The sequence below is a fragment of the Ambystoma mexicanum genome, chromosome 7q (assembly GCF_040938575.1).
Source record: "Ambystoma mexicanum isolate Mex_15411 chromosome 7q, UKY_AmexF1_1, whole genome shotgun sequence".
Classification (NCBI taxonomy): domain Eukaryota; kingdom Metazoa; phylum Chordata; class Amphibia; order Caudata; family Ambystomatidae; genus Ambystoma; species Ambystoma mexicanum.
This window is the reverse complement of record NC_090941.1, coordinates 727,499,770-727,526,371: the sequence shown is the minus strand read 5'-3', so window position 1 is coordinate 727,526,371 and position 26,602 is coordinate 727,499,770. Positions and strand designations below refer to the sequence as shown.

Sequence of the window (26,602 nt, the reverse complement as noted above, 5' to 3'; positions counted from 1 at the left end):
TTTTAGCAGCCTTGTCCTCCCTATGCTTCTCTTTAGGAGTATGGGTATCTTTAGATGACTCTTTGAGGTGTTTACCCCCTCCTCCATGGCTATAGGTGGTCTTACTGGACTTCTTGGGGCCTTCCACTTGGTCCGACGCATCCAACGAGGAGCGTCGAATTTCTGGTGTAGGGTTAGACACGGAGAGTCCAGTTTCGGTAGTGGGTCGAGACACGGACGACACCTTTTCCGTCTGAGGACGGGTGGGCCTTGTCGTGAGGCGACCGCGTTCGGGAATGCCCAGAGGACAAGGATTCAGTGGACCGCTCTCTAGGTGTCGACCGTTGCCGATCGCTCGACACGCGTGTCGAGTCTCGGCTGGGTTTAATGTGCTTGGTGGTGGATATACGTGTTGCGCTTTTGCCGCCGGTGTGGTCCCCACAACATGGCCGCCGGTCAGTCCTACGGGGTCGGGGTTCTGCGCCTCGGTAGCTGAAGCCACCCTGTCGCCCTCGCCATCCGATTTGCCGGCGCTGCTGCCATCGCTGAAGGCTCCCTCTACGTCCATGGGTTCGAGCTTCCTGGCGTAGTGGGCCCAGCACTTGGTGGAGCGGTCCTTTAGGGTTTTAGGCTTGAAGAGCCTACAGGCCTTACAAGATCCCTCAAAGTGGTCCCGAGGGAGACACAAATTGCAAACAGTATGTTTATCCACCCAGGGAAACTTTTTGTTACATTTGGGGCAGAATTTAAACCGAGTACTCTCCATAAGGTCAAGTTATGGCAGTGGGGCGAATATATGTAGGCAAAGGGGAATATGTATGACCTCCCCCCACTCTCCCTACTGACTGGGCCGAGGCCCGAGGTGGCCTTCCAAGGCCTGTGGTCCGTCGCAGCAGTCTTCGACGTAAGTCTCTCCGATCGTCACCGGTGTCGTTCTTTGGCATTCAGTGAATAAAGGATAGGAAGAGATCTAATGGTAATTAAAATATAGATAAGGCTGTACGCCGAAAGGAACTCCGCACACATGCGTCCGACTAGTATGGCGGAAAAAAACATTCTGAGGGACCTACATGCGTGAGGGATCATGGGTACAGGGGAGTCACACTAGGGATAGTTTTACTGGCACGCCCTATTCAACGTCCCTTTTCGAGTTTCGAAAACAACAACTGTAATACTCTGCAGCTTCCACTAGATGTCGCCCTATGCACAGCATGTGAATCTAAGATAAAAGCATCAGAAATACGATTCCGTTGAGTAATGTATCCCATATCATATCAAGAGACTCAAGTCAAACAAGACTTGGCCATCGATGGCCCTGATAGCTGGAAGAGAACTGTCATCTCATGCCAGGGAAAGCTCGCGAGAATACTGTGCTCCAAGATACAACCTTACCCTGTGCTTGAAACATGGGGAAGGAAGACCCCAGGATACTGCATTCTGACATATTATTTTAGAACACTTCTTTCTTTTCTTGAAAACTATCCCACACCCTTTTTCTAATAGTTGTAAGGTTTGGCAATAGCTTTCTTAGTATAGGCCCCTTTTGTGTTGACACAACGCCACTAGGACTGCCTTATTTCCATTTGATGGACGCTTGCTCCCATCTTAGATTTAGGTTTAGAATAGGCATTTTTCCAACCTGCATACAGCGTTCCTTGTTCAATTAACACCCGTGGACTGTGATCACTTGTCTGTCTTACTTGTTGTCACCATGAGTTGCTTACACAAATCTGCAAGAGCATATTGCCACTTACTTTGAATTGAATGATGGCTCTGTGTCCCGGTCACTAGTTTGCGGCAGGTGTTTAAGGCTTGCATGGTGGGGGGGGTATGCAGGGATAGTGATTTCAACTGAGTTTGGGGTTCTGAGGGCAATAAGAAATGAGATGAGAAGCTCAACCTTTGAAGTTGCAGGTCCAATATGCTCAGAGCCCTACTTAATCCCTGTGGCAGGACTTAAAGGCTAGACTGGAGGCATTTCAAGAAGCTGCTGATGGAGAGGTATGCTATTTGGATAGGCTTGCTATGGCTAGGCGGTATGGGGAGGCTGATAGCCCAGGTAGGCGTCTTGCTTGTACTGTTAGGGTTGAATTGGGGAATAGATGCATCCTGTGTGAATGCTTGGACCATACTATGACCTTACTATGACTCATACGGATGATATTAACACAGCATTTTATCATTTTAATCTGTTATACACGTCAGACTACCGCACACCCCTCAACCCCCAGAGATAGGCAGCTATCTGAATGGCATACCAACGACTATTGTCAGAAGAGACCAGGGAAGTGCTTGAAAGCCCATGTACGGTTCAAGAAGTCAAACTAGCGATGAAAGAGCTCCCAAGTGGGAATGTCCCTGGGTCGGATGGCTTTCGTGCTGAATTCTATAAGGAGTTTTGTGACAAGCTGGCCCCCTATTTACTTCGGGTATGGGTGGAGGCATTAAAGATTGGGATCCTACCGGGACGCTACGTGGGGCTATTATTCTATTACTCAAACCGAATAAGGTAGTGAGTGTGGGTCGTTCAGACCCCTATCGCTCATAAACCTGTATATTGTTGAACATGCCAGATGTTCGTGATCTCTTATTTGCTCTCTACGTAGAGCTGATGGCACGGACTACAGATGTTCCTTCAACTTTCCATATAGGTTAAATACAAATACAGAGATTTGATATTAATTTCTCATTTGGGGGAAGGTTTGATTTGTGCAGAGATTTTGCTACTACATAGAAAATTAATGTAAAACAATGATGATGACGACGAGTGAAGTTTAACTCTTTCCTGAAATCTCTATCAAGAAGAAACTGAAATATCTGCCACTGGACGTCATGGATTAACAATACCATATACTTCCTCTTATGAAAGCGAATGACTGAACACCTAAATGTGTCTCAATTAACTATTGTCTTAAGAATTAACCATATAAAAATGGTGTTGCTCCCCTATTACAGGGCCTGCGGTAGCAGCCCTGTAGTTATGGTTAAGTTGCTCAACTCATAGGATGAGCACTTTGTGGGCGGCTTATAACTTTGCTCCCCCTGGACGAATCCTTACCTAACTTTGCAAGAAAAGTGTATGGGCCCTTCAGAATTACTTTGGCAAGTTTGGTGAGGTTTCATCAAGGGAGGGTTGGCAAAGTTATAGGGGGAATCCCAACATACTGTTTTTTTTTCCAAAGACTCAATGGCAACAAATCTTTGCTCATGCCTCCAGCCCAAACTGCTGGACGGATTTTTACAAAATTTGCTGCCGGAGCGGCGACTTGGTCCCGTAAGCGCGCTTTTGTAAATTTGGTGTAAATCCATCCAGTAATTTTCTTTAAAACGGGCTAAAAGTAGGTTTTAAAAAAATTCTGATAACTGGGTTCAGTCCACGCACTCACTTCCCTATGTTCCTCCGATTGGTTCAGAAGGCAACGTGAGGTCCACTGAAATCAGGCAGGCCCCCTGATTGGATGGTGAAAAGCGTGAAATGCATCCGATTTTTGGAAACGCCCACCATGTAGGATTTGCGGACATCCGCCGGTGTCCTGGAACATCGCCGTAAAAACCTATTAAAAAAACGCAACATTGCACGTGTCAAACTTATTAAACAATCTCTGGGGAGGTGGGTGTGATTAGGATGGTATGGGATATGGCCATAAGAAGCCAAAAAACGGATGTTTTTCATCGCCGAAGTCTGCGAACAGTCCGGATGTTCGGGTGCGAGCACTTAAGATGTTCAGGGATATCTATGCCTATTTCTGCATTACTTGGTTGGTGAAGAGCATTTTTTGGATGGCTTATAACTTTGGCGCCACCCAATGAAACTGAATTAAATTTCAGAATCTTATTCTAGACCAGATTATGAATGGCTTTTGATAGTGAGGAGTGGTTTTGTCAAGAGGGAACAAAATTAGAGGGGGGGGGTCGCAAAATATTGTAAAGACTTATAAATGTGGTGCCATTTGACGGATCTACACAAGTTTGCAAAAATAGTTTTAGATCTAGATATTCATGTATTTGTAAAGTTTGTTGGGATTTTGTCAAGAGAGGGCTAAATTAGAGGGGCCGTCTCAACATTTGTAGATGGCTTATAGCTTTATTGCTGTTTGACGAATGTGGACAAACGTTTTCTGAAAGATTATAGACCTAGCCTTGAATGTTTGTGTAAAGTCTGAGTGGATATTGTCTAGTGGGCGCTAAGTTATAGGACTATTGTATGTACATACATTTTGACACTTTTGAAAAAATAAAACATGGGAGGATTTCCAGCAAACTCTTATAAGGAGCAGTGGCAAGGACCTTAACAAATAAAATGGCGATATTTGCTAAACCATGCTTTGAGTGTCCTAATCTAGGTACAAAAAATAGTGATATACCTTTGGTGACTGAGGTATAGCCTGTGGCCATGGGCAGTGGCCAGATTGACGGAGGTCATGTCATAAGGCCATGACCCGGACAATCTGGCTACTGGCCATGACAACGAGGGATGACAAATGGGGTTAAAGTGGCCATGTCCACCTGGCACCGCCTGTGGTAAAGTTATTCGAAAGTGGGATAGGGTTGAAAGTGAACAAAAATGTGCTTGTGGTAATATGGTCATAGGGTTCTCTCTTCGCCTTCTGCAGGCTGTCATGGAAAGGGAAGTGGGGCTCTGTCCGGAGCCCCGCCTTCACTTTCCATGGTGGCTATCTTGGAAAAGGATTGCTCTTCCTACACCGGGACCCAGTGTAGGAATAAAGAGCCTTTTTTTGAAAACTATTTTTTGTATTTTTAGCACCCCAGGTTCCTGCCTTGGGAAACCAGGTTGCTAATGGCTTTGATCCCCATTGCACGGGCTGGAATGGGGGGAAAAGGTCTGGAGCCCTCGTTATCGGCCCTAGCTTCGCTTGGGCCGATAACTTGGGCTGCTGTGCCGTTATCCCCTGTTCCAGTCCCTGGAATGGTGGACGAATGCCACATTATACCATTATCATAACACAAAATGCTAATGGAAATGCTGGAACATCTTATTGGGTCTATGTACTTTACTGAGAAATGTAAAGTAGATAGACTCTCTAAGAATGTTTTTTTAGTTCTATTTGTTAACTGTGAAAGGTGCTTCCTAAAGGAACCTTCCTTTTGTTGTGGTTTGATGTATTCTTCTTTTTTTGCAGTAGAGGTTAGAAAGTAAGGTGGGGAGGGAAATGAGGGAAGGGGCACCAAGCACTAGTATGGAGGGGCAGTTGGACAGGGTAAGATATTGCGCATGTGTTACTTCTAAGGTAGGGGCAGTGTTTCTCGTGCTTCTTGATTACAGCTTCAAAAGCACTTTGTAATTGCTTCCCCCTGCAGAGTGGTGTGTTGCAGTATATGCAGAGGATTGTTGTCTTCGAAAGATATGGATCAACAGCCTCTTATATTGCTTGCAAGGTAGCTGGTGGGATTTTGTGTCCCACAGAAGTAGGCTGTGTGGTTACAGTATTGGTTGAGGAAGATGAGGTGGAGGAAGACAGCCTAGTACTTGCTAAGAAAGGAACAACATTTCTGAGAGCATTGCGGTGGTTGGATTAGGTGTGGCGGTGCATGGAGGTGGTCACGTAGCAGTACTGTCCAGGTAGTCCGCGACTGATTATAAAGTTGCACTCTGTGCATCTTGGGAGGATAGCTCAGCGGCAACGTGCTCGCCTTGGAAGCAAGACGACACGGAGCAACACAGGTTCGGTCCTGGGTCCGCGCTTAGAAACCTGAGTACTAAGCGCGTTATAAATAACCCATCATATCATACCATTTCACTTGGGTAGTTTTAGCCTTTGGTACTACATTCCCAACAGTGTTAAAGAACTGTCCCACCCATGATTCTCTTAGGGTGCTAGAGGTAGGCACTGCCTCTACCTAATCTTCTTGGTCCTTTTCATTGTCTTTAGAAGTACTGCCCTTTTTTTTTTAAATTTTTTTATTTGAAATAAACTACAGTTTTAACATAAAGAAAAAACGTTTGTTTCAAAACAGGAAAAGAAGAAGAAAGAATATGCTCTGTTCCTTCACATCAGATGTTATAACTATCATTTGTCATTGGCAGTCTCCTGAAGTATTCAAAGCTGATATGCCTAGATTGGGCTAGGAAGGACATTTCAGGAGTGCATTCAGGTAGTTGACAATTGCGCATACATGTTTTGTGTTGTTACCAGATGAGATCATATACCACCATGTCGCCATCTAAGGGGGCAAATTTACCCAAATGTTTAGAGCGAAGGTCACAGATTGCCTGACAATCTAAAATTCAGTGTTTCAGAGATTCCACCGCATCAAAGCAAAAACGGCAACAGTTGTTGTTTGTTGATGGAATTTTCCTTTGCCATAGGATTTCCTTCGATTGCAGAGTGTTTAGACGAAAGCGGAGGAATTGGTCTCGATAGTAGCGAGAGTAGCATTGTGTCAGATAATGTGGCTGAATGTTCAATTTTTTTTTTGTGCGATACCTAACCAGTTTGATGCAGCCAGCTTTTCACGTTTCTCTGAATTAACGATCCATGCCCAAGCTTCAAATTTTCTTTTAGCATGATGGGTGCGAGAGAAAAGGTCAGTTACTAATTTCTGCAGCATCGATCCATTCTTGTACTCTTAAGTACCATTGGCTCAACAGACAGCCATATTTCGGCTCGTCATTGATCGCAAATATCTGATAAGCTGGGGCTCCACCAATCTCTCATCTTTCGCATGAGTGAGATGGATTTCCAAATCACATGACTAAACAAATATCATTGGTACACATGACGGAAGGTTGAGGAAACATCTCCAGAATTGGCCCTCAAGTTGGTTCCATTTTAGCTCGCTGATATTCCAACCGGCTTCTGCACCAAACGTTAAAGTTGGTACTACCTTTTGTTGGTAGAACATTAGCACCGGCGTTGGGGAGAATTTGCCGAAGCCTTTATTTAGCTTAACCGCTTGCAGTGCTAGTTTTGAGGATTTCATTTTTAGGTCTTTCACCCACTGATCTTCACAAATTGAGGTATTGAACTGAATTCCCAGATAGCGGATTGAGTTGAGAGGTTAGAAGCTGGCCATCAACCACCCACTTGAATGCGCAATCTTTTCTGCAGGTCACATGTCCGATAGACAGTATTTTCGTTTTGTCTGTATTAATAGTGAGTTCATTGATGGATAAGTACTCATAGAGACAACATAGCAGGCGTTGTAATCCAATCTGCGTTCTGTCCATCAGGACCAAATCTGCATATGCAATATATCTTACCAAAATCTTATTTATTTTTGGTGGAAAGCTATGAGCCTGCTCAAGATGAGTCGGAAGATCTGCCAGGAATAATTTAAATAGGTCTGCTGCAAGAGGGCATCCCTGCTTGACTCCCCTTGTTGTTAGTATGTTATTTGATAGCTCTCCGATCTTGTTGAGACAAACTCGAAACGAAGTCTTCGAGTGAAGTGCCAGTATGGGATTGAGGATCCCAGCCGGGCAGTTCCACTTGCGCAGTTTTGACCAGAGCAAATCACGATTGACACCGTCAAAGGCTTGCTTCATGTCAATGAAAGCTAGATGAATTTTAGATCTTGTTTTTATGGCATCTAGTTTCAGAGTTGTTAGTATTGCAAGATTGACATCTACTCCTGTTCCCTTCGAGAGGCCTGTTTGACGAACGTCTAGGATTCCAGCGTGTTTCGCCCAGTCGACAAGTTTCACCCTGAGGTTCGAGCCGAAAAGTTTGCCAATTGAATCCAGAAGGGCGATGGGACGATAGTTTTCTGGAGCATCCCAACTGCCTTTCTTATGGATCGGAACCACTATTGCAGTTAACCAAGACTCGGGTAGTTTCCTGGAAGTGGCAATTTTCTTGAAAAGACACTCAATAAAGGGAGCCCATTGGAGTATGTTTTTTTTTTAGCATCACGTTACTAACCATATCTGGGTCAGCTGCTCGAATTTTTTAGCAGCTTGATGGCTCCGACAATATCGGACTGTGACATTTGTACCTCCCAAGGCACTATTTCAGCTACCAAAGCTGGTTTGTTCTTGTTGCTTTTACTGTTAAACACTGCCGAGAAATGTTTACACCAGATGTCGCCAGAGATTATATTCTGAGTTGAATTTAGGCTGTGTACGTGGCCCATGTTCAAGATTTGCCAGATGTCATGTGTGTTCTTGGTGATCAGAAGCTTCATCATTAGTTCCGCACGATCTTGCTCCACAATGATTTTGTGGGATCTTACCCAATTTCTAAAGCTCGCTCTTCTTGTTTTTACTTAGAGCAGTTGAGAATCGGGGATATATATATATATATTTTTTTTATTAGACAAACATCTCTTAGCTCTTTCTTTTTGTCATCCATCACTTTACTGAATAGATGTTTGTGGCTTTTATGTTGTTGAGATGGGTCGTTTTTGTTTACTATATAAATTGACAGAAGAGGAACCTAATCCACACCATTTGGCAAGTTCAGTAGTCTTTCTGTTAAGTTATCAATTTTGTTCATACTCAGCCGAAGGCGATTTCTGCTAAAGTTCGCCTCCACTGGCGTAGAATATAGCGAGGCGGAATCAGAAGCTGCTAAAAGACATCCAAGTTTTAGTAGCCTATGATCGCTATTAGGCATTTTCAAGGATTTAAGAGTGGATACCTTCGACGCAAAATTCCTGGATACCCAAAAATAGTCGATGATGCTATATGATGACAATCGGTGCCATGTCGGTTGCGCCGGAATGTCACCTCGAACTGCACCATTCAACATCACGCAGTCCCGCATCTTCATTGCGTCTGCCCAGCTTTGCTCTTTCATGCCCAGATCTCCATAGGCGAGTTGTCTGTAGCTTTGGATGTTTGAGTCGTAGTTGAACCAGGTACAGTTTAGATCTCCGCAACATATAATTGTCAAGTTATTGTATTTAAGAATGGTCTCATCCATTAGCTCACAGATTGCAGTGGTGTAGACCTTTTTGTTTATTTTGGCTGGATTCCAATAACAATTGATAATCATCAGTTAAGATTTTACCCTTGAGGTATCGGTCATTGAATGCATAATTGAGCCTTGAACAAAAGGGTTTGGATTTGAGCATGTTGGTGTGGACCAATTTTCAGACAGACGCACCATAGTCAATAGGCCTACACTTGGACGTCCTTGTGTTTTTAATGGCTGGATTAACTAGGATTGAGTATCCATCTCTCATAGGTGCTTCAGAAAGCCATGTCTCTTGTAGACAGATTGCAAACACATCGTCTAATGGTACATCTAAACCTTGAAAGAGGTGGTGGAATCCTCTAGTGTTCCAGGAGAGGATGGAAAAAGGACTTCCTGGGGTTTCAATCATAGCTAATCTTGTGCTTGCCGTCTCAGGCAAGATCTTTGCTTTTCGTATTGATGGCTTAATTGTCCTTTTCTCACTTCCACAGATAAACTACTGCGTAGTTGGTTTACATCGACTGCTTTGTTTCCTGCTGTACTGAAGGCAGAGTTCTCAGAGCTTTTGTTCTGATAGTGTTTTTCAGGTTCAATTGAAATGTCAAATCCAAACATCAAACGGTCGTCAGTCGCTTTAAGCAGAGTGTTACGAACTTCTGCCAATTTAAATATGTAGCAGAACAGCATCGGAGCATTGCTCAGTTGCATATTCAACGATTTTAATGTCATCAGAGTTGATCAGGCGCAGAGGTGGAATGTGTTTGAATAGTCTTAATACATTTGCTCGGTTTAGATTCAGCTCATTATCATCTTTATGGATGTTTTCTAATCTAAGTTTACAATTGTACTCGGCAGCTCGATGTACATGAGATTTTTGCACCTTTGATGTGAATCGGACTTGCTGTTTGCGCTGATTTGTGGTTAATTTGGAATTCAAGCTCGACAGCCACATTCGATTTCATATCCTCATTGTTGATGGGGACTGTTCTCATTACTTGAGCTACTTGCGGCTTCAAAGAAGAGGAAGTCGTTGTGGAATTTGTGGCTCGAGGTGGAGGACGCGAGCAGGGCAGATTTTCTTCGCTAGAAATATGAGACTTCTCATCATCGTCTGAATTAGAGTACGTAGATAAATCACATAAAGCGGTTGATGCTGAGTTTACTGAGGTAACCGATGGACAGTCGTCCGAATTTGTGCGACGCCGTTTTGCTACAGGTTTTGAGAACATTGAATTGCAGTTCTTTTGAGGTGCTGAGAGCTCTTTGTCGCCATCAGTGTGGCGCTTAAAAAGTCCCAGTCGCGGCTGTATAGTTAGGTTTCTTATAAAGCTTTCCGTAGATGAGTGGATGGGCCGCTTTACTTTCTTCACTGTTGTGGTGGATTTGGTCTTTTTGGCTTGTGGCAGGCTCTCAACTTTTGTTGTGCCAACCGTCATTTTAGAAGGGCATCCCACTGCACCTGTTTTGGCCGGACTAGAAAAGATAACAAATGAAGAAAATGGAACTCCTTGTGAAGCCACTTGAGGTGCAACCTGTAGTGGTTGCCTCTCTTCATTAGAAGAAGTACCTGCAGCCACGATAGACAAGTCAATTACCGGCCAGACTTGTAGAGGAGCATTGTCAGATGTAATTTTTGTAGATCCTGCAACAGTATTTTGAGCGCTTACGCTTTCGTTGAATTGAGCCAATAAGCACTCATTTTGGGCTGGCTTTGGGAGAGGAATTACTGCATCTTCCTCTAAGACTTGCGACCCGGAGAAAGTACTGGAGGATGAATCAGGAATCCGTGTAGCTCCTCCAGGATCATTTGAACAGCGATCTGTGGTTAGCAGAGGAGCTATCTCTCTTAGCACCTCTAGGAGACATTTTATCTGAAGCTCGTGTCTCTCCTGTTGCATTGCTACTAAATCGCCAAGGCGCGTTTGCCACTGCAGACTTGTGTCTTTTTCTTCTTGCATCTGTTGATGTACAAACTTGGTGAAATTGTCTATTTGGTGTAATTTTGTCGAAAGATTTAATAATACTGCCCCTTGATCTCGAATCGTTTCGTTCAATGATTCGTGTAGTTTTACAAAAGGAATCATCGCTTCGGAGGATGCCGCAAGCACATTGTTGCGCAGCTGAATTGCGGCACCCACTGAAAGATTGATTTTTGAATGTGACGTGTTCTGGCTGTCTTTTCCCGGGCTTGGGGCAGTTGACGGCTCAGTTATGGAAATGGGAAACTTCGATGGAGTTGCTGGAAGGGCAGCAGCAGTTCTTTTTTACACTGGGACGACCTTCTAACTGTTTTGCTATGCACAGCAAATGTGATGCTTTGTCTTTTTCTTGTTGGGAATTTAGTGGTGTTAACAGAGAGGTCGTAGGTGCTGGACTAGCATTATCGTGTTTAATTTTTCCATGTTCTTTTGATTCAGAATAGATTGAGGGGTGATCGCAGGCTGTCGCTCACTCTTTCGGTGCTGCTGGTTGGACGTTACTTTGTGTACGTCAGTTTGTGGTTGTAGTTGAAGTGGTATTTCAGGAAGATTGAATACACATCCATTTGCTGGCTTTACTGACGTGTGGCTAGAAATGTGGGTGTCTTGCGCAGATACAGCCTCAAGTTGTAAATAACTTTTTTTTTTCGGGGTGCCGCGATCACTTGATATTGCCAGGCTTGTTGGTAAGGTGGTCACAAGTGGCCGTGGTTCCTTAGACGGCGTATATGACCCAGCTGGCGAGGCTGTGATTAAGGACATAGATCTACTGCTGGTAGCTGTTTGAGTTATCATGTCTACAATGGCCTGGTTACAGCTTGATCGCGCGTCAAGTTTTTCGGGCGAGCTCTCTCTAATACCTTCTGGTATAGTTGTAACTAGTCGCTCGCTTACACCTGCGCTTGCGTGTCTATCAATTATACTGGGTAGCGCGTCTAAGCTTTCATCAGGTTTCTCATGTCTCATGTGCGTCGGCCGCGGCACTTATGATTTCTGCATCCGTTAAGTCGAATGGAAAGAAATACTTCTCAGGGGGAACAATATGCCTAGGTAGAGCAACCGCTGCTTCTTCGTTCACAACTAGCGGGATCGGCTCTAAATCAGCAAGAGAAAGCAGCACCAGAGGTCTTATTGGGTTTTCACATGAAACAGTACACGGCTGACTGGCCGAAGGATCAACCACCTCTGGTACTGTGGGACTTACATAATGGCAAGTGGGGACAATGGGCACATTAGTGACATCCTGATGCACTTGGGCACTGGTCAAATTCAAGGTCGGAGTTGCCGACGTGTCCGGCATATCTTGCACAGCTGACTTGCTTACCTTGCGGACGTCGGCACACTTGTCAGGCAGCGCAGTCCAGGGATTTAACATGCAGCGCTGCTGCAAAGTCTTATGACGAGTCTGTGGGCCACTTAATAAGGGCGCTTTCAAGGGAACAACCATCCCGGCGTTCCGACTTCAGGTGCACCGGGCGCTCCAGGCGAACTGGGACTCAGCCGAACTCTGCGCCACGCTCCGCGCGGCAAAAGTGTTTTTAAACAAAACAATGGAGATAGAAATGGGACAGAGGCTCCAGTCGCTGCAGCTCCTCACAGGGACACACGAGGGGTTCTGGACAAACTGGGACTCAGCCGGACTCCGCTCCGTGCGGCAAAAGTGTTTTTAAACAAAACAATGGAGATAGAAATGGGACAGAGGCTCCAGTCGCTGCAGCTCCTCACAGGGACACACGAGGGGTTCTGGGCAAACTGGGACTCAGCCGGACTCCGCTCCGCGCGGCAAAAGTGTTTTTAAACAAAACAGTGGAGATAGAAATGGGACAGAGGCTCTAGTCGCTGCAGCGCCTCACAGGGACACACGAGGGGTTCTGGGCAAACGGACTCAGCCGGACTCCGCGCCCTTTTTTTTTTTGTTGCGTAGGTCCTCCAGCTGGTGGTGCTGGTGTCTCTTCGGGAGGAGGGATGGCAATAGCTGATGCCAATTTTAAGATAAATGGCAGTTTTGCTAATATTCTTCCAAGTATGTGCTTTGTTTTGTTTGTTTGTTTTATTCACTTTTTATGCGCGCCAGACCCAGGGGTAGCAGGGCGCAGTGGCAAGAAAATACGAAACTTACAGGTTACATCATGGCAAAATGTACATTAAGATTACATTGGGTTAGACATATCAGGCATACAGTAATTACAGCAAGTATACAGGTTCAAGGGGGTCAAGATACCCGTAGGAAGTAGGAACCCCCGGTCAACAAAGGTCAGTCGAGGTAAGGAGTTTTTTCCTGAAACAACGGTAGGGCATGTCTGCTCTCAGGTCTTGTGGTAGAGAATTCCAAGTTTTAGCCGCCTTTACTGGGGAAACTGTTTCCTCCAATAGTGTTGAGTCTAAAGTTCGGTATTGTCAAACAGTTGACGTTACCAGCTCTGGTGGGTCTAAGAGATGTTCTCCTATGGAGTTTGTCAGACAAGTAACTAGGGGCAGAGTTATTGAGGGCTTTGTGGGTCAAGGATAGCATCTTGAGTTTTATTTTGTTCTCTGTAGACAGCCAGTTGTGATGTCGTCTGGTGGACGAGATATGGGACCTTTTGTTAATGCCTAGTGCCGCTCTCAAGGCATTATTTTGTAGTGTTTGTAGTCTCTGGGTTATTTTTTTATTAGCTCCAGATTATAGAGCATTACAATAATCTACTCTGGAAAGAATTAGGGCTCTGGCCAGGATTAGACAACTCTTGTTGGAGAGGAAAGGTTTACCGGCTCTAATCAGTTTGCACGTGTAGGCCGTGGAGGAGGCAAGGGATTTTAGCTGTTTATCAAAAGATAGGGTAGAATCAAGATAGAATCCCAGGGTTTTTACATCCTTGGATACTTGGATGATATTCCCGTCTATGTTGAAGGAGGCAAATTCCTGTCCTAGTTTTTTGATATTGGCTCGGGTACCTAAGATGATCAACTCTGTCTTATCATCGTTTAGACAAAGGCCGTGAGTGGCCATCCATGCCTGGATGATAAGGTATACCTTGTTCACTTTGTACTAGATTGTTAATGGATAATGAGTAAGAATAGGTGTAGGAGCTGTGCAAGGGTACGTTTGAGCTTGAAAGTTGCAGTTTCTGGACCCGATCGCAAAGTGCGGACGCGTTCGCAGACGCATCATCATGGTAACGTTGCACTGTCCGGAAGGTCTGCAATGACGTCAGACGTTCACGGACGTCGATGGATCCAAAAAAAGTGGCAAAAGTTGCAAAAAGTGTACAGAAGTGTTAAAAATTATGCTAGAAGGTGGGAAATGGCAGAGTTTTTAGGTGCAACTTTTTAAATTGGGCAAACATTTTGCTATATTGGATAAGTAGGATATTAGTAAGTTGTAGGAAAATAGCATGCACTGGTAAAATAAAAACCTGTGAAAATTCACAGAAAAACTTTAAAGGGACATTTAGGTTAAAAGTCAAACCAAAAAACCTCAAAATTCGCTTGTTATGGTAAGCTAAGCAACCATAACTCGCGCCACCATCGTGCACTGCTAAGACTAACACCCAGGACATCAGATGACATCACATATGTCATTGATGACATCACATGTGAAATACATTTTGATGAAAATTCCCTTCAACGTGTTGAGTTTATAATGTTGGTAACAAGATGTCGGGGGGATCATGAACTACTTAATATATTAAAGAATGTATTCCTCTAAACAACATTGTATTGGAGTGTTGTTAATACAGGAACCTAATCATACATAAACATAGGCAATGGCTGCAGCATGCAACATAGAAGTACAATATTTATAATCTTGTAGTTTTGGATAGTATAATGAATGCTACCTGATCAGAGTTTTGAGTAATGTAAAACATGTCTAGCTAACAATACAAGATTTACTACACACTTGTGCTAGTATAAACAATACAGATGAAGACCCACAATGCATACAAATCACATACAAATCAGAGGCACATACAGGGAAACTAAAGTAAGGAAGAAAGAAACTGCATCAGAAAATGTAATAAACATTAAAGTTTATCTTCTTGTATACAAATCAGTTGTTTGAGGCCTGCTTATTTCCCAATGTATGTGCACCGTGAGCTGAGACCAAACTCTAAGGAAAGTACTTTGAGAACATATAACAAGGTTAACGTCTAGATGTATAGCACCTTTTTGAATTTTAATATTCTGACTGTCAGTGAACAAAACCACCTGGCCTAGATATGTCAGTGAACAAAAACAAGTGGCCCAGATATGTGATGTCATCAATGGCATTTGTGATGTCATCTTTGATGTCCTGGGTGTTAGTTTTAGCAGTGCACGGCGTTGGCGCGAGTTATGGTTGCCTAGCTTACCATAACTGGGAAATTTCTGAGATTTTTCAGTTTTACCTGTTACCATAACGTCCCTTTAACAGTTTTTTCATTGTGTATATATATATATATATATATATATATATATATATATATATATATATATATATATATATATATATATATATATATATATATATATTAGTTACTATATAGGGTAACCACTGCCAGAACACACATTCAGCCAGTTCTTCATTCAATTAGAATGTGGGCAGGGAATAAAATCTCGGCTTTCACCTAAGAGTGAAGATGTTGCTGGGTTTCATCATTCATTGAAGTACATTTATTTTGGTATGTCGTAACTGATGCTTTGAAATGGATTTCCTAACGCTTGAACCACCAGTTTATCCCAAAATTTCAGAAGGTTATATGTTAAGATTAGGTTATCTGTTTTTTAAGACCCTCTTTTACTGTCCCAGTGATAATTCCGATATTGAATGGCCCAACACATGTAGGAAGTCAAGAAAATAAATGTGTTAATGTTCCTTCAGAACAATGACAATTTTCTGTTTCCATTAATATTTCTTAAAAGTTGTGAGGAGACTGAATCCAATAGTGCAGCAAATTGGTCACCTGTTCAGGTGGATGGTACATTTTGGCGTATATCTGACCTGCGAGCCAGGCGCATATGAGCCAGTTTTGGATTTCATCTATTTTCAGTTAACAGTATTTTTTTCACCCTGGAAAATTGTTCAAGTATAAACCAATATCACCTCACAAAACTATACGTACTTGATCTAGATTCGCTACCAAGCACCATCAAGTGCTTGTGTGAAGGAAAGGTTTCTTATGGGTCAGGAAAATATTGGGATTGTTCAAATTAATACTGCTGTTGGTAGTCTGCCTTCCACTATTTATAGAAGACGCATGCATTCACAACCAGACTACTCGTCAGTCTGGTTAAATCTATATTTTGAAAGGATAATGAGAGATTTCCCTGTGTGATTTTTGCATACGATTGATACGTGGCATGTATTAGACATGTTTCCAGAATTGTTGAATACTAAATAGCTCAACGTGAAACATGGATGCACCACATACGGTACCACATCCTCCAGTAGCTTGTGCACCCACTTGGAAGAAGACTCCTCGCATCTGACAAGGAGTTTGGGAGACCCACCATATGGGGGAAGGTTAGGGTGTTCCACCACACAAAATGATGGTCCAGTGGCAATAACAAGGGTCTTAAAGGTCCCACATCAAGACCGACTGACCTAGACAGAAAAGATGATGGCATCCTCAACCGATGAAACAGTGACACATTCACAGGAAAGGCCCTGGTTGGATGAAGCTGTCTTGAATTCTATGCAAGATATCCCTGACATGCAATAACATATTTCAACCACACCATTGTCGCTTGCTTAGCCATAAGACAATATCTTTTTACTGCCCACCAGGATCACCGTTGGTTCCCCGTGTCCATGTAGTCTTGCTCTGCAGTCTGGCATTCTGCTAGGTTAATGTTGTTCCTTTTGTTTGTGGGATCTGCCATCTTGGCTGTCGAAATATCTAGTGATGCAGAAAGAAAGTCCAGAATCCTTACATACGGTATTGTCTACATTATTGACATTCCATGTTAACCATGTAAGAAATGTCTTTATGTTATGCACATTTGGGAATGTGTTTAACTTAAATTTTCAAGCATCGATTTATGTGTTTTGGAAAGCTACAAAGGCATCTTTAAAAAAAAAAAAAAATGTTTGTCATTTGGTGTGAGGGGTAAACAATCTGATTATACCCAACTCTTGATTAATTAATTCAGTGCTTTGTTTAATTTTGTCACTGCATCTTTCCCTTTACTAGGTTTGCACACAGTGAAGAAGTAGAAAATCTTAACATAGAATTAGTTAATTCACAAACTCCAGAAGATGTCCAGAAATTGTACAGCGCATCCTTTAAGGTATGTGAGGACACTTTATATTTATTCTCTGTAGCAATTTCATAAAACATTAAACTGTTACATTCGATTTCTGTGGTTTGTTTAGATGGTTGGTTTAGATGTGTAGCTCTGCAATAATGGCCATATGTTGTATGTTTGACTATTTGTGTATCTTTTAGGATGAAGAAATGTTGCAGTTAATTGAAGACGCTTTAGCATCAGGCAGTATTAATGTTGCCAAATTAAAAGCATTTATGGAGGTATGTGTAATGTGCATTTTAGATTTTCTTTACATAAAATAAATACAACTTTTGTTCACAGTGTATCCTATCTGTACATCTTTTTCTTTGTGTGGCTTCTTTAGTAGTATGAACATGAATGTGTACATAGGCCAAGCCATCGGCCATTGTTTCCCATTCTTCCTGTGTTAGCCATTTAAAATGTTTTTTACTTTAGGCCACTGTCGGGAATACCTCACCTGATCATTAGCAGTGAACCTTCAAAGAAAATCAATGCAGTAACCCAACCCAGCTTGACACCTATTCCCCCAGAATCTCTTTCCAGAGTGGTAAATTAAAGGTGGGAGGAAGTCCAGTACCGATGCCTTGAACCCCCAGGATTTTTAACGAGAAGGAAGATATCGGTACTTGTAGAGAACCAGCAATATACTAGAATATTCCTAAAGTGTACACCTACCTAGGGTTGAAAGATAATCCTCTGGAAAACTAGTGGGTGACTGACTCCTTCCCCCCTGTTACATTTAGTCTATAAATCAAGGAACCCCTGCACAAGCGGATCGAGGCTCGACAATAGAAAAAAACTCGGGGACCTATCCCGACAGCAGAAGGACTTTCTACTGGGAACAATGGGTATAATAACCAAGTCGAAGTACATAACACATACTTGGAGGAAGTTCCAGGGAAATCCTAAGCAAGTCCTAATCCAAATTCCAAACAGACTGATTTCATATCATGGAGACAGAAGCAGATAATTCCAGACAAACATTATCCAATGGATTCCATAAAGCAGGCCGAAGTCAAGGCAGGAAGTCGGGACGTAACGGGAGCTGGATAAGGTAAGACCGTACAAGGGAAGAAAAAGGTTACAAGTAGGGACGAGAGGGATATAAAGCACAGGGGCAGAGGCAACGGGAAACACAGGCAAGGCAATGGTAGCGCCAGTGCGAACTTACTCAGTGAAGAGTGGCATGGTCTGTGCTCTGAGATCACTTGTACTGTGCAGCGTTGTTGTGCTTGGAAATGAGTCTCGGCACGCTGTCAGTCCAACGCATCAGCTGACTCACAAGGTTTGTTGGGAAATTGAGTCCCAACAGCCCCTGTGCCTCCATGTCCCCAGAGGGCACTGAAGCTGAAAGAACCCCTCCCTAAGGGCCATCCTCCAGATTGCTTAAGTTGGTGACTATGGATAAAGCGAGAAACCAGAAGAGGGGAATGGACATTAGTGGCAGGCTCCAATGTACGATATTCAAGACCATACCCCTTGCAATCCACAAAAGTACAAACTACCACAAGAAACCTTAGCGTCCAATATAGCCCGTACTTCATGTTCCTCAGAAAAATCAACCAAAGCCGGGAGGGACTTAATAGGTACATGATTGCCCGACATACATGGTTTCAATAGGGACGCATGAAATACTGGATGGACTTTCCAGGGACAAGGTAGGGACAGGTGTATAGCTACATAGTTTGACCTTGGCTATAGCGTATGGACTGACCTACTTGGGAAGGAGCTTCTAAGTCCCAGGCATTCTCAGATGTTGTGAAAATAATCAGACTTTGTCACCAATGGTATAATCGGGAGGGTGCGGTCTATGCTTGTCTGCCCAATTCTTTTGTGTCTACTTTTTCGGAGACCCTGGCTAGGTCCCCGGGTGCCGGCACTTTAGAAATCACGGATATGTTTTCTGGCAATATGGTAGCCGTAAGAGGCAAAGAAGGGCGAAGTTCACATTCAAACTCTGTGGTGTGCAGTAGGCCAAGCCAAGCATCTTGTTTCTCAAGGCAGAAGCATTGGAGGTATTCTTCCAATGTCTGATTCAGTAGTTCGATATGACCCTCTGAGTGATCGGCTGAAGAAAGCCTGAGATCCATGCCCCACATCATGGATAGTGTAGTCGAAAATCTAGACTTGAATTGCGGGTCTCTATCAGACCCCACTACAGCGGGCATTCTATGCAAACTGAAAACCTAAAGGAAAAATAAAAGTGCAATCTCGTCTGCCGTGGGAACACCTTGACGGGCAATAAAGTTGCCCATCTTGGAAAAGGAGTCTATTACCACTAGTATGGAGTTGTGTTTATCTATTAATGAAAGCTTGAGTATGAAGTCCCAAGATACGATATGCCAGGGGTGAAGTGTTATCGGCAGATTCTGTAATAAACCCACATGTTTGCTAGAGGGTGTTTTACTTGGTGCACAAATGCCAAAAGTCAGCAAGTACTGTTGTGCATCGGCCCACATTGAAGGCCACCAGGCCCATCTCTGTATCATGTCAAGGGTTTTCATGAAACCGAAGTGTCTAGCCACCTTAGAATCATGACACCATTGCATTTTTTTGTAACATATTTTCTTGACATTTACTTATTTGCATACAAGTGGTACTCGACATGTGACAAGCTGTATGTACAGTAAAGTGCCTTTTTTCTTTTGTATAACTAACAACAGTTAACAAATAACATAATAAACAGTTAACCGGAACAGTCTTCAAGTTACGCCATAATGTCCCTCGTATTCAATATGGGCTGAGGGTATGGAGGACTAACAGTTCAGGTATTGTGGGGGATCCTGCGTCAGATGCCTCTGAAGGTTTAGTTGAGCTTTTCTTGACCTTACTGGGGTGGGTGATCGAGTCATGGAGGCTTGTGGTCAGCGGCGAAGTGTATATCTCGCAGAAGGGCTTTCCATGATTCGAGGGTGTCAATCGTGCTTTCTTCTCCTGTAATGGCCCCGTCCTGCCAGGCCTTGGTTTCTGCTTCGGTCCATCTCTCCAAGTCTTTGATCCAGCGTTCATATCTCGGACCCCCTGGTGATTTCCATGCCATCGCTGTGGTTCTTTGCCAGGATGCAGGAGATGTCCATCAGCTTACTAACGTGTTTGTACTTGCTCACTCTGGGATGGGTGCCTAGTAAACACTCTTTCAGGACCCATTTATACCTGGTTATCCCCGCATCCGTGCAGGTCTGCTTTATCCTAGTCCAAAATGTCATCGTCTTGCTACAAATCCAGAACATGTGGATCAGATCCGCTTTGTCATTGCCAAACCAGGGACATTTTGACAATGTCGGTTTGTTGAAACTTGCCACTCTCTGAGGGGTCATGTAAGTCCTGTATAGGACATTTAATTGTATTTGCCTGAATCTGGCATTTCTAGACACCTCTTTGGGGTAAAGTAGTGCTCTTTCCCATTCTCCATCAGTCAACGTAACTTCCAAGTCTGTTTCCCATCTTTCCTTCAGTGCTGCGCTTCTGGGATTGGGTTTGTCCATCAGTCGACTGTAGAGCCGAGTCACTGGTTTCCAGCCATCTGTGAGGTTGTGTATCTCCTGTAGGAAGGGGTCTGGGGTAGGTTCCTCGGGCCAATCGCTCCATTTCTTTCTGGCAATTTGTTTGAGTCAATGGTACCACAAAAACTGGCCACTCGAGAGTCCCTCCCGTGCTTGCAGTGATTCGAAGTCCCTGAATTTGCCCTCTTCAAACATATCTCCCCATGCATAGATCCCAGCTCTTTCCCAGCTTCTCACCACTGTGATATCTGTCTGAGTTTTGCATGCTTCTGCCAGTATTGGGTTTGGGCGAATAGGGGTGTTTTAGTTGCAACGTAGAGCAGGTTTTGGGCCATATCTGCCTGCCTAATTTTGCGATCATGGGGACGTCTTGCGTCTGATTCATTGGATTCCAAAGTGTCTTTAGGGAATAGTAAGGAGGGTTTTTGTCGCAATAGTTCTGACTCGGCGGTTGGTTCGTCTGGGAGCCACCTCGACACGTGGCTGAGTTGGGCCGCTAGGTAGTACATTTGGAGGTCAGGGAGTTGTATCCCACCTTCTTTATAAGGGAGCCTAAGAATTGTTAAGGACAGTTTGTGCCTGGTTGGTCCCCATAGGAAGTTCCTGATTAGTGCTTCCGCTTCCTGAAGAAAGGTGGTCTGATGTAGTGGGAGTTGTTTACGAAGTAGTATAGGAATCTTGTGAAGATTATCATTTTGGTAATAGCTGCTCTGCCCATCAACGAGAGTGGGAGTTTTGACCAAATTTTCATGGATTTGCGCAGCCCTCTCATTACAGCTTCTGTGTTATATTCATGCGTAAGCTCTGGGGTGTGCTTCATGTTGACTCCCAAATATCAGAACATTTCAGATTGCCACTTTATCCCGACATCCGGCAGGTCAGTTTCCTCCAAGTCCCGGAGTCTGGCCAGTGGGAATGCACATGATTTCAGCCTGCTGATTCTAATCCCTGAATAGTATGCATAGTTGTCGAGGATATCTAATGCAATCTGTGCGTTGAGTTGAGGATCTTTCAGATATAAAAGCACGTCGCCCGCGTACAATGATAATATGGAGTGCTCGTTGCCCAGTTTTATACCCGCATCAAAGTACTGTTTTCTGAAATAAATGGCTATCGGCTCGAGGCCTAAAATGTATAACATCGGTGACAGCGGGCATCCCTGCCTGGTTCCTCGCTATATCGCCCAGGGTTTTGACATCGTTCCACCAGTTTTCACTCTAGCCACAGGCGAGTTGTTAAGTACCTTGACCCATCTCACAAAGCCTTCTCCGAAACCAAATTCCCTCAGTACCTCGACCAGCCACTCCCAGAATATGGAATCAAAGGTCTTCGTCTCTTGCAAGGGTTTCTGCCATGATGTGTTGGACCCTCCTCAGGTTGGCTGTGGTGTTGCGTCCTGGAACAAAGCCATTTTGGTCTCCGTGAATTAGGGTTCCCACCACCCTTGCAAGTCTCTTGGCCAGTATAATGGTTAGGCTCTTACTATCATAATTCAACATCGCTAATGGGTGATACGAGTCACAATCGTTGGGTGGTTTGTTTGGTTTCAGCATAGGGATTATGATCGTTTCCTTAATAATATTGGGCGGGATCCCATTCTCATACACCTCCAGGAAAACCTTGTGCAGTATTGGAGTGAGAGTTGCTTCATATGCTTTATAGAATTCAGGTGGAAGGCCATCGCTGCCGGGTGCCTTGCACGTAGCCAGTGATCTGATTGCTTCTGTCACATCCTCTGGATTCATCTCTAGGTCTAATGCCTCTCTGTTCAGCGGTCAGTTTCGGAAGCCCTATCTCTTCTAGGGTGGCCTTGATTTCCTCTCTGGGTATTTGTTGGTCGTGGGTGTACAATTTGGAGTAGAATTCCGCGAATGCATTATTGATGTCTTGTTTGTTCGTTCCACTTTCATCTGTAATCTCGGTTGGGAGATGTCTTGGATGTTCGCACTTACACAGCCAGGCCAGCAATCTGCCTGGCTTATCGGCTTTTTTGTGTGCCCTGGTAGTGTATGTTACAAAATCAAACTTGGCTAATCTGTCCCAGGCCAATTGGCAATCTTCTCGGATTTCCTTCAGCTTTGCCTCTACCTCAGGTGTGGCGTTGGTGGTGGTTTCCAGGTGTTATTTCCGCTTCTTGTTCCTCTAGTTCTCTTTTTAGTTGCTTCTGGATGCCTCCCACTCCTGCTATAGCTTCACCTCGTGTCACCACTTTCATGGCTTCCCATAGTGTGCCCCAACTTGCTACAGAGCCTTTGTTGGTATCTATGTAGTCCTCCAGTTTAGTGCCAAGATCTTCTCTGAATTCGTGATCAGTGAGTGCTGTGGTGGGCAGTCTCCACATCGGGATCGGTGGCCTTGGCCCACTGAGTTTCCACTGCATGATTAGTGGTGAATGGTCTGAGATTGACCTGCCCAGGTATGTTGTGGTTTCTGCCAACGGAAGTTGTTCCCTATCGATGAACAGGTAATCTATCCTCGTGTGGATCTTATGTGGGGATTAGTAGTAAGAGCAGCTTCTCTGTGGGGTGGTGTTCTCTCCATTTGTCCACCAGATTGAGGTGCTCAAGTGTGCTGTTCCGCGCTTGGGTAGCGGCGTTATTTGGTTGTTGGGGTGGCTCTGACCTGTCAATAGTTCCATTTCTGACACAATTGAAATCGCCTCCCCATATGAAGGTTCCTTCTCTATGGTGTGCCATTTTAGCGCACAGTGTTTTGAGATGAGAGGGTATTCCATGTTGAGGAAAGTAGGAGTTCACTAGGCACACCGCAATGTGTTTGATGGTTCCACACATTATTGGGTACCTGCCCTCTTTGTCTGCCTCTAGTCCCAATAGTTGGAATGTTACATTAGGGTTCACCCACGTGAAAACTCCCCGTGCGTATCTGGAATAAGGCGCCCCTCTTCCGATTCCACCCCATCGTTAAGATAATTTGGACAAGGACTCTTCTGTGAGATGGGTCTCTTGCAGCATCGCAATCGAGACTGTCTTTCTACAGAGATGGGATTGGATCCAATTCCTTCTTAGGTACGAGCCCATCCACCTCACATTCCATGTCATCACTTTAAGTTGTGTTGCCATTTAGTTGGTGTGGTGGGTTCATCTTTTCGGTCCCCTTTGGCGTGCTGGGATGGTCCCTGCTTCCAGCTAAGAGGTCTCCCGTTTAGGTCCCCGGGATGGCTAGGTCTCGAATCTTGAGGTTGTCCTACCCTGTGCCACTTTGGTTTTAGTAGTTTGAAGACTGTGTAACTAACAAAACAATTAACATAACTGGAACTAGTGCGCCTAGTGACTGCATTTTCCTTGCGGTGCTCAGGCGCTCTCGTGCCGTCTGGACCCATCCGGGTATCGGGCACGAGCGGGGTCGTACAGGTAACTGGTCAGTTCGTGGGGGTTGTGCTGTGAGCCTGGTGGGAGGCCGAGCGAGGGCCGCGTCCATTTAGAAAACTATTGTGAGAATTACATTCTTGGTTTTTGGTTGCATTTTATTTGCGTTGAGGATGTGGGTTAGGGGGTGGTCACACATCTCGTGTGTTGCTTCGTGTGTTTCCTCAATCTTCCATAGGATGGGCGTCTTTGTCTTCTGCCAGATTGTTCTGTTCATCCACATATTGGCGGCTGCTGGAGTCTCTAGGAATATCGCACGACCTTTGAAAATTACCTTCAATCTTGATGGGTAGAGCAGCATATATTTCAAGTTTAATTGCCGGAGTCTTGCCTTAACTGGCACAAATGAGTTTCTCTCTCTCTGAACTTTCGGAGTGTAATCAGGATAAATGGTTATTTTGGAGTTACCGCGTTCTGACTCCTCTGTCCCTGTAATATTCGCGCCTTGAAACACTTGTGTATAGGCGCGTTACAAATGCCATATCATATCATTTCAAAATGGTTTCTCTGTCCTGAAAATTAAGTATTTTAGTGATTATGGGGTGAGGATGTGAGCCAGGCGGGGGTTTCTTTTGGAGGGACCTATGCGCCCTTTCTACCGCAAAGCCTTGTGTTAGTTTCTCAATGCCTATCTCTTGTTGTAACAGGGTCTCTATGTAAGCCGTTGGGTTCGAGCCTTCAGCTCCTTCCGGCACTCCTAGTATTCTGACATTACCCCGTCTAACACGTCTTTCAGCATCCTCGGATCTTGCCTCAAGTGTGGCCACTTTCTTCTCTAGGTCTACCACTCTGGCCTTTAGGTCTGCTGTGTCTTCCGTTGTTTCCCTTATAGTTGTCTCGGCATTTGTCACACTCTTGGTTAAGTTCTGGGCATCCTGGCGCATGAGTTGCATATCGGATTTGAATTCGTCAATCTTTGAGTCTATAAATGTTCGCAGTGACGCTATGGCTTCCAGCACTTGGGATTGGTTGTCTTTGGATTCTCCTTCTTTTGTCTGTGTGAGTTCAGGAGTCGAGGGGTGAGGTTGAGTTGGAATCTGTGCCTTGGTGGTGACATATGTGTCCATAGTGATTGATTTCACTTTGTTTCTGGAGGACATGGTGTAGGGCTTTAGTGATGTGGTGCCCAGTTTAGCTCTGGGGCAGTGTGTTCTGCTTTCCAATGCTGGTCTGCGTGAAGGATTCTGCTTCTGGACAAGTGTATTTGGGCTAATTCATTTTAGTCCTTCGCTTATATAGGAGCCAATCTCGTGGCCCCCCCAGCGCTTGTGGTTCGCTATTTTGGGTGCCCCAAATAATTATCCGGTGCTTCAATGTGGTATGCAGAGCTCACACTGTGGGGAATTGATGCTCTCTTGTGGCCACTTGGGCCTAATGCCCATGTCCGTCTGGTCAGTTGCGGGGGGGGGGGGGCTTTGCTGCACAGATGGTGTGTGCCAGTGCTCCAGCTAGCGTGACAGCCTCAGCGCCTGCGCTGTTTGTGTGCCCACCCCACAGCCCTTCTCACTTTTGGTGTGCCTGCTTTCACCTCTCTGAGGCCGGCTGATTTGCAGGCTACGTGGGAGGCAAGGCCCCTGTGTTTTCTTCGGGTCTGCATGTTATCATGGTTTCTGCTTCCCTTCCGCCCTCAAGCGTGCATCCTTCTTCCCAACGGCACACTACGTCACGGGTGGAGTTTACACTTTCGATCCCCAGCAGTGCTGGGTCGGAGTCACGGGTGGATGTTCCCGATGGTTCCCGGCTACGTCGTCTTCTCTCCCTCCGAGTTCGGCGAACGGGTCTTTCCTCCTCCACTGCGACGGGCGCCCTGTGGCAGCTTGCTTTCTGGTGCGGTTCTCTGGGGTTAGGTGTCAGCGTGCAGATGCTTGTGCTCACGCGGGAGGATAGGAGACCCTCCGGCTTCGGCTTCCCGTCTGCCTCTTGCAGTGGAGGTGGCCGGTGTCTCTATTCTGGTTGGCGCTGATTTCAAGGATCGGCCACCATCTTGGATGCGGCTATAGGTAAGGGGGGGGGATCAGGGCGAGCGGGATCTCAAAAGCTCTGCAGGTCCGATTCTCCCGCAAACTTGCTGGACTGTGATGGGATCCGCTTCCGCTACCTTCGTGGCTGCATTTTTCTGTCCAAGGTGCACTTATAACCAATTAAAAAGGATCAGGATGCAGCGCCTCGGCCAGAGCTCGGCGACTCAGCCTCTTCTCACCATGAGCCCCAGGCCACGCCCCATCATGACACCATTGCATAGCAACACGTTCGAGCTGTAACATAGGTAAGTATATCTGTGTTCCCTTGACCAAATTTGCATCTTCTTCGACCACCACAGATGTCTTCTGACCAGAAGATTCTGTTGACTTCCATAGTCAAAACTCTTTACTATTTTGTCTCGCGCCTCGTGTTGACGAGATAGAGCATCGGCTTTACCATTGGAAATTCCAGGACTGTAAAATCATAGGCAGAAAAGAAGAGATGCTAATGGGCTTGACGAGCGTTGATACAATTCACTCATTTCAAGACCTACAGGTTTCTGTGATCTGTAAATGCTTGAACTGGGCATTTCGCTCCCAGGAGATAATGGGCCTCATTACGAGTAGCCCAGTAAAAACTGGTTCATTACCGGCATGCCGGTAAGA

The 26,602-nt window shown here is 44.8% G+C and overlaps 1 protein-coding gene across 1 annotated transcript in view; it reads left to right on the top strand.

Annotated features, from left to right (window-relative positions):
• The window catches only part of RNF17 (ring finger protein 17), a 3,777,565-nt gene that overhangs the window by 516,773 nt on the left and 3,234,190 nt on the right, over window positions 1–26,602 (top strand). Inside the window, exons 7-8 of the mRNA XM_069639339.1 lie at window positions 16,990–17,086; window positions 17,245–17,325. Coding sequence (XP_069495440.1) covers window positions 16,990–17,086; window positions 17,245–17,325 — 178 coding nt within the window. The remainder of the gene's footprint in view (window positions 1–16,989; window positions 17,087–17,244; window positions 17,326–26,602) is intronic.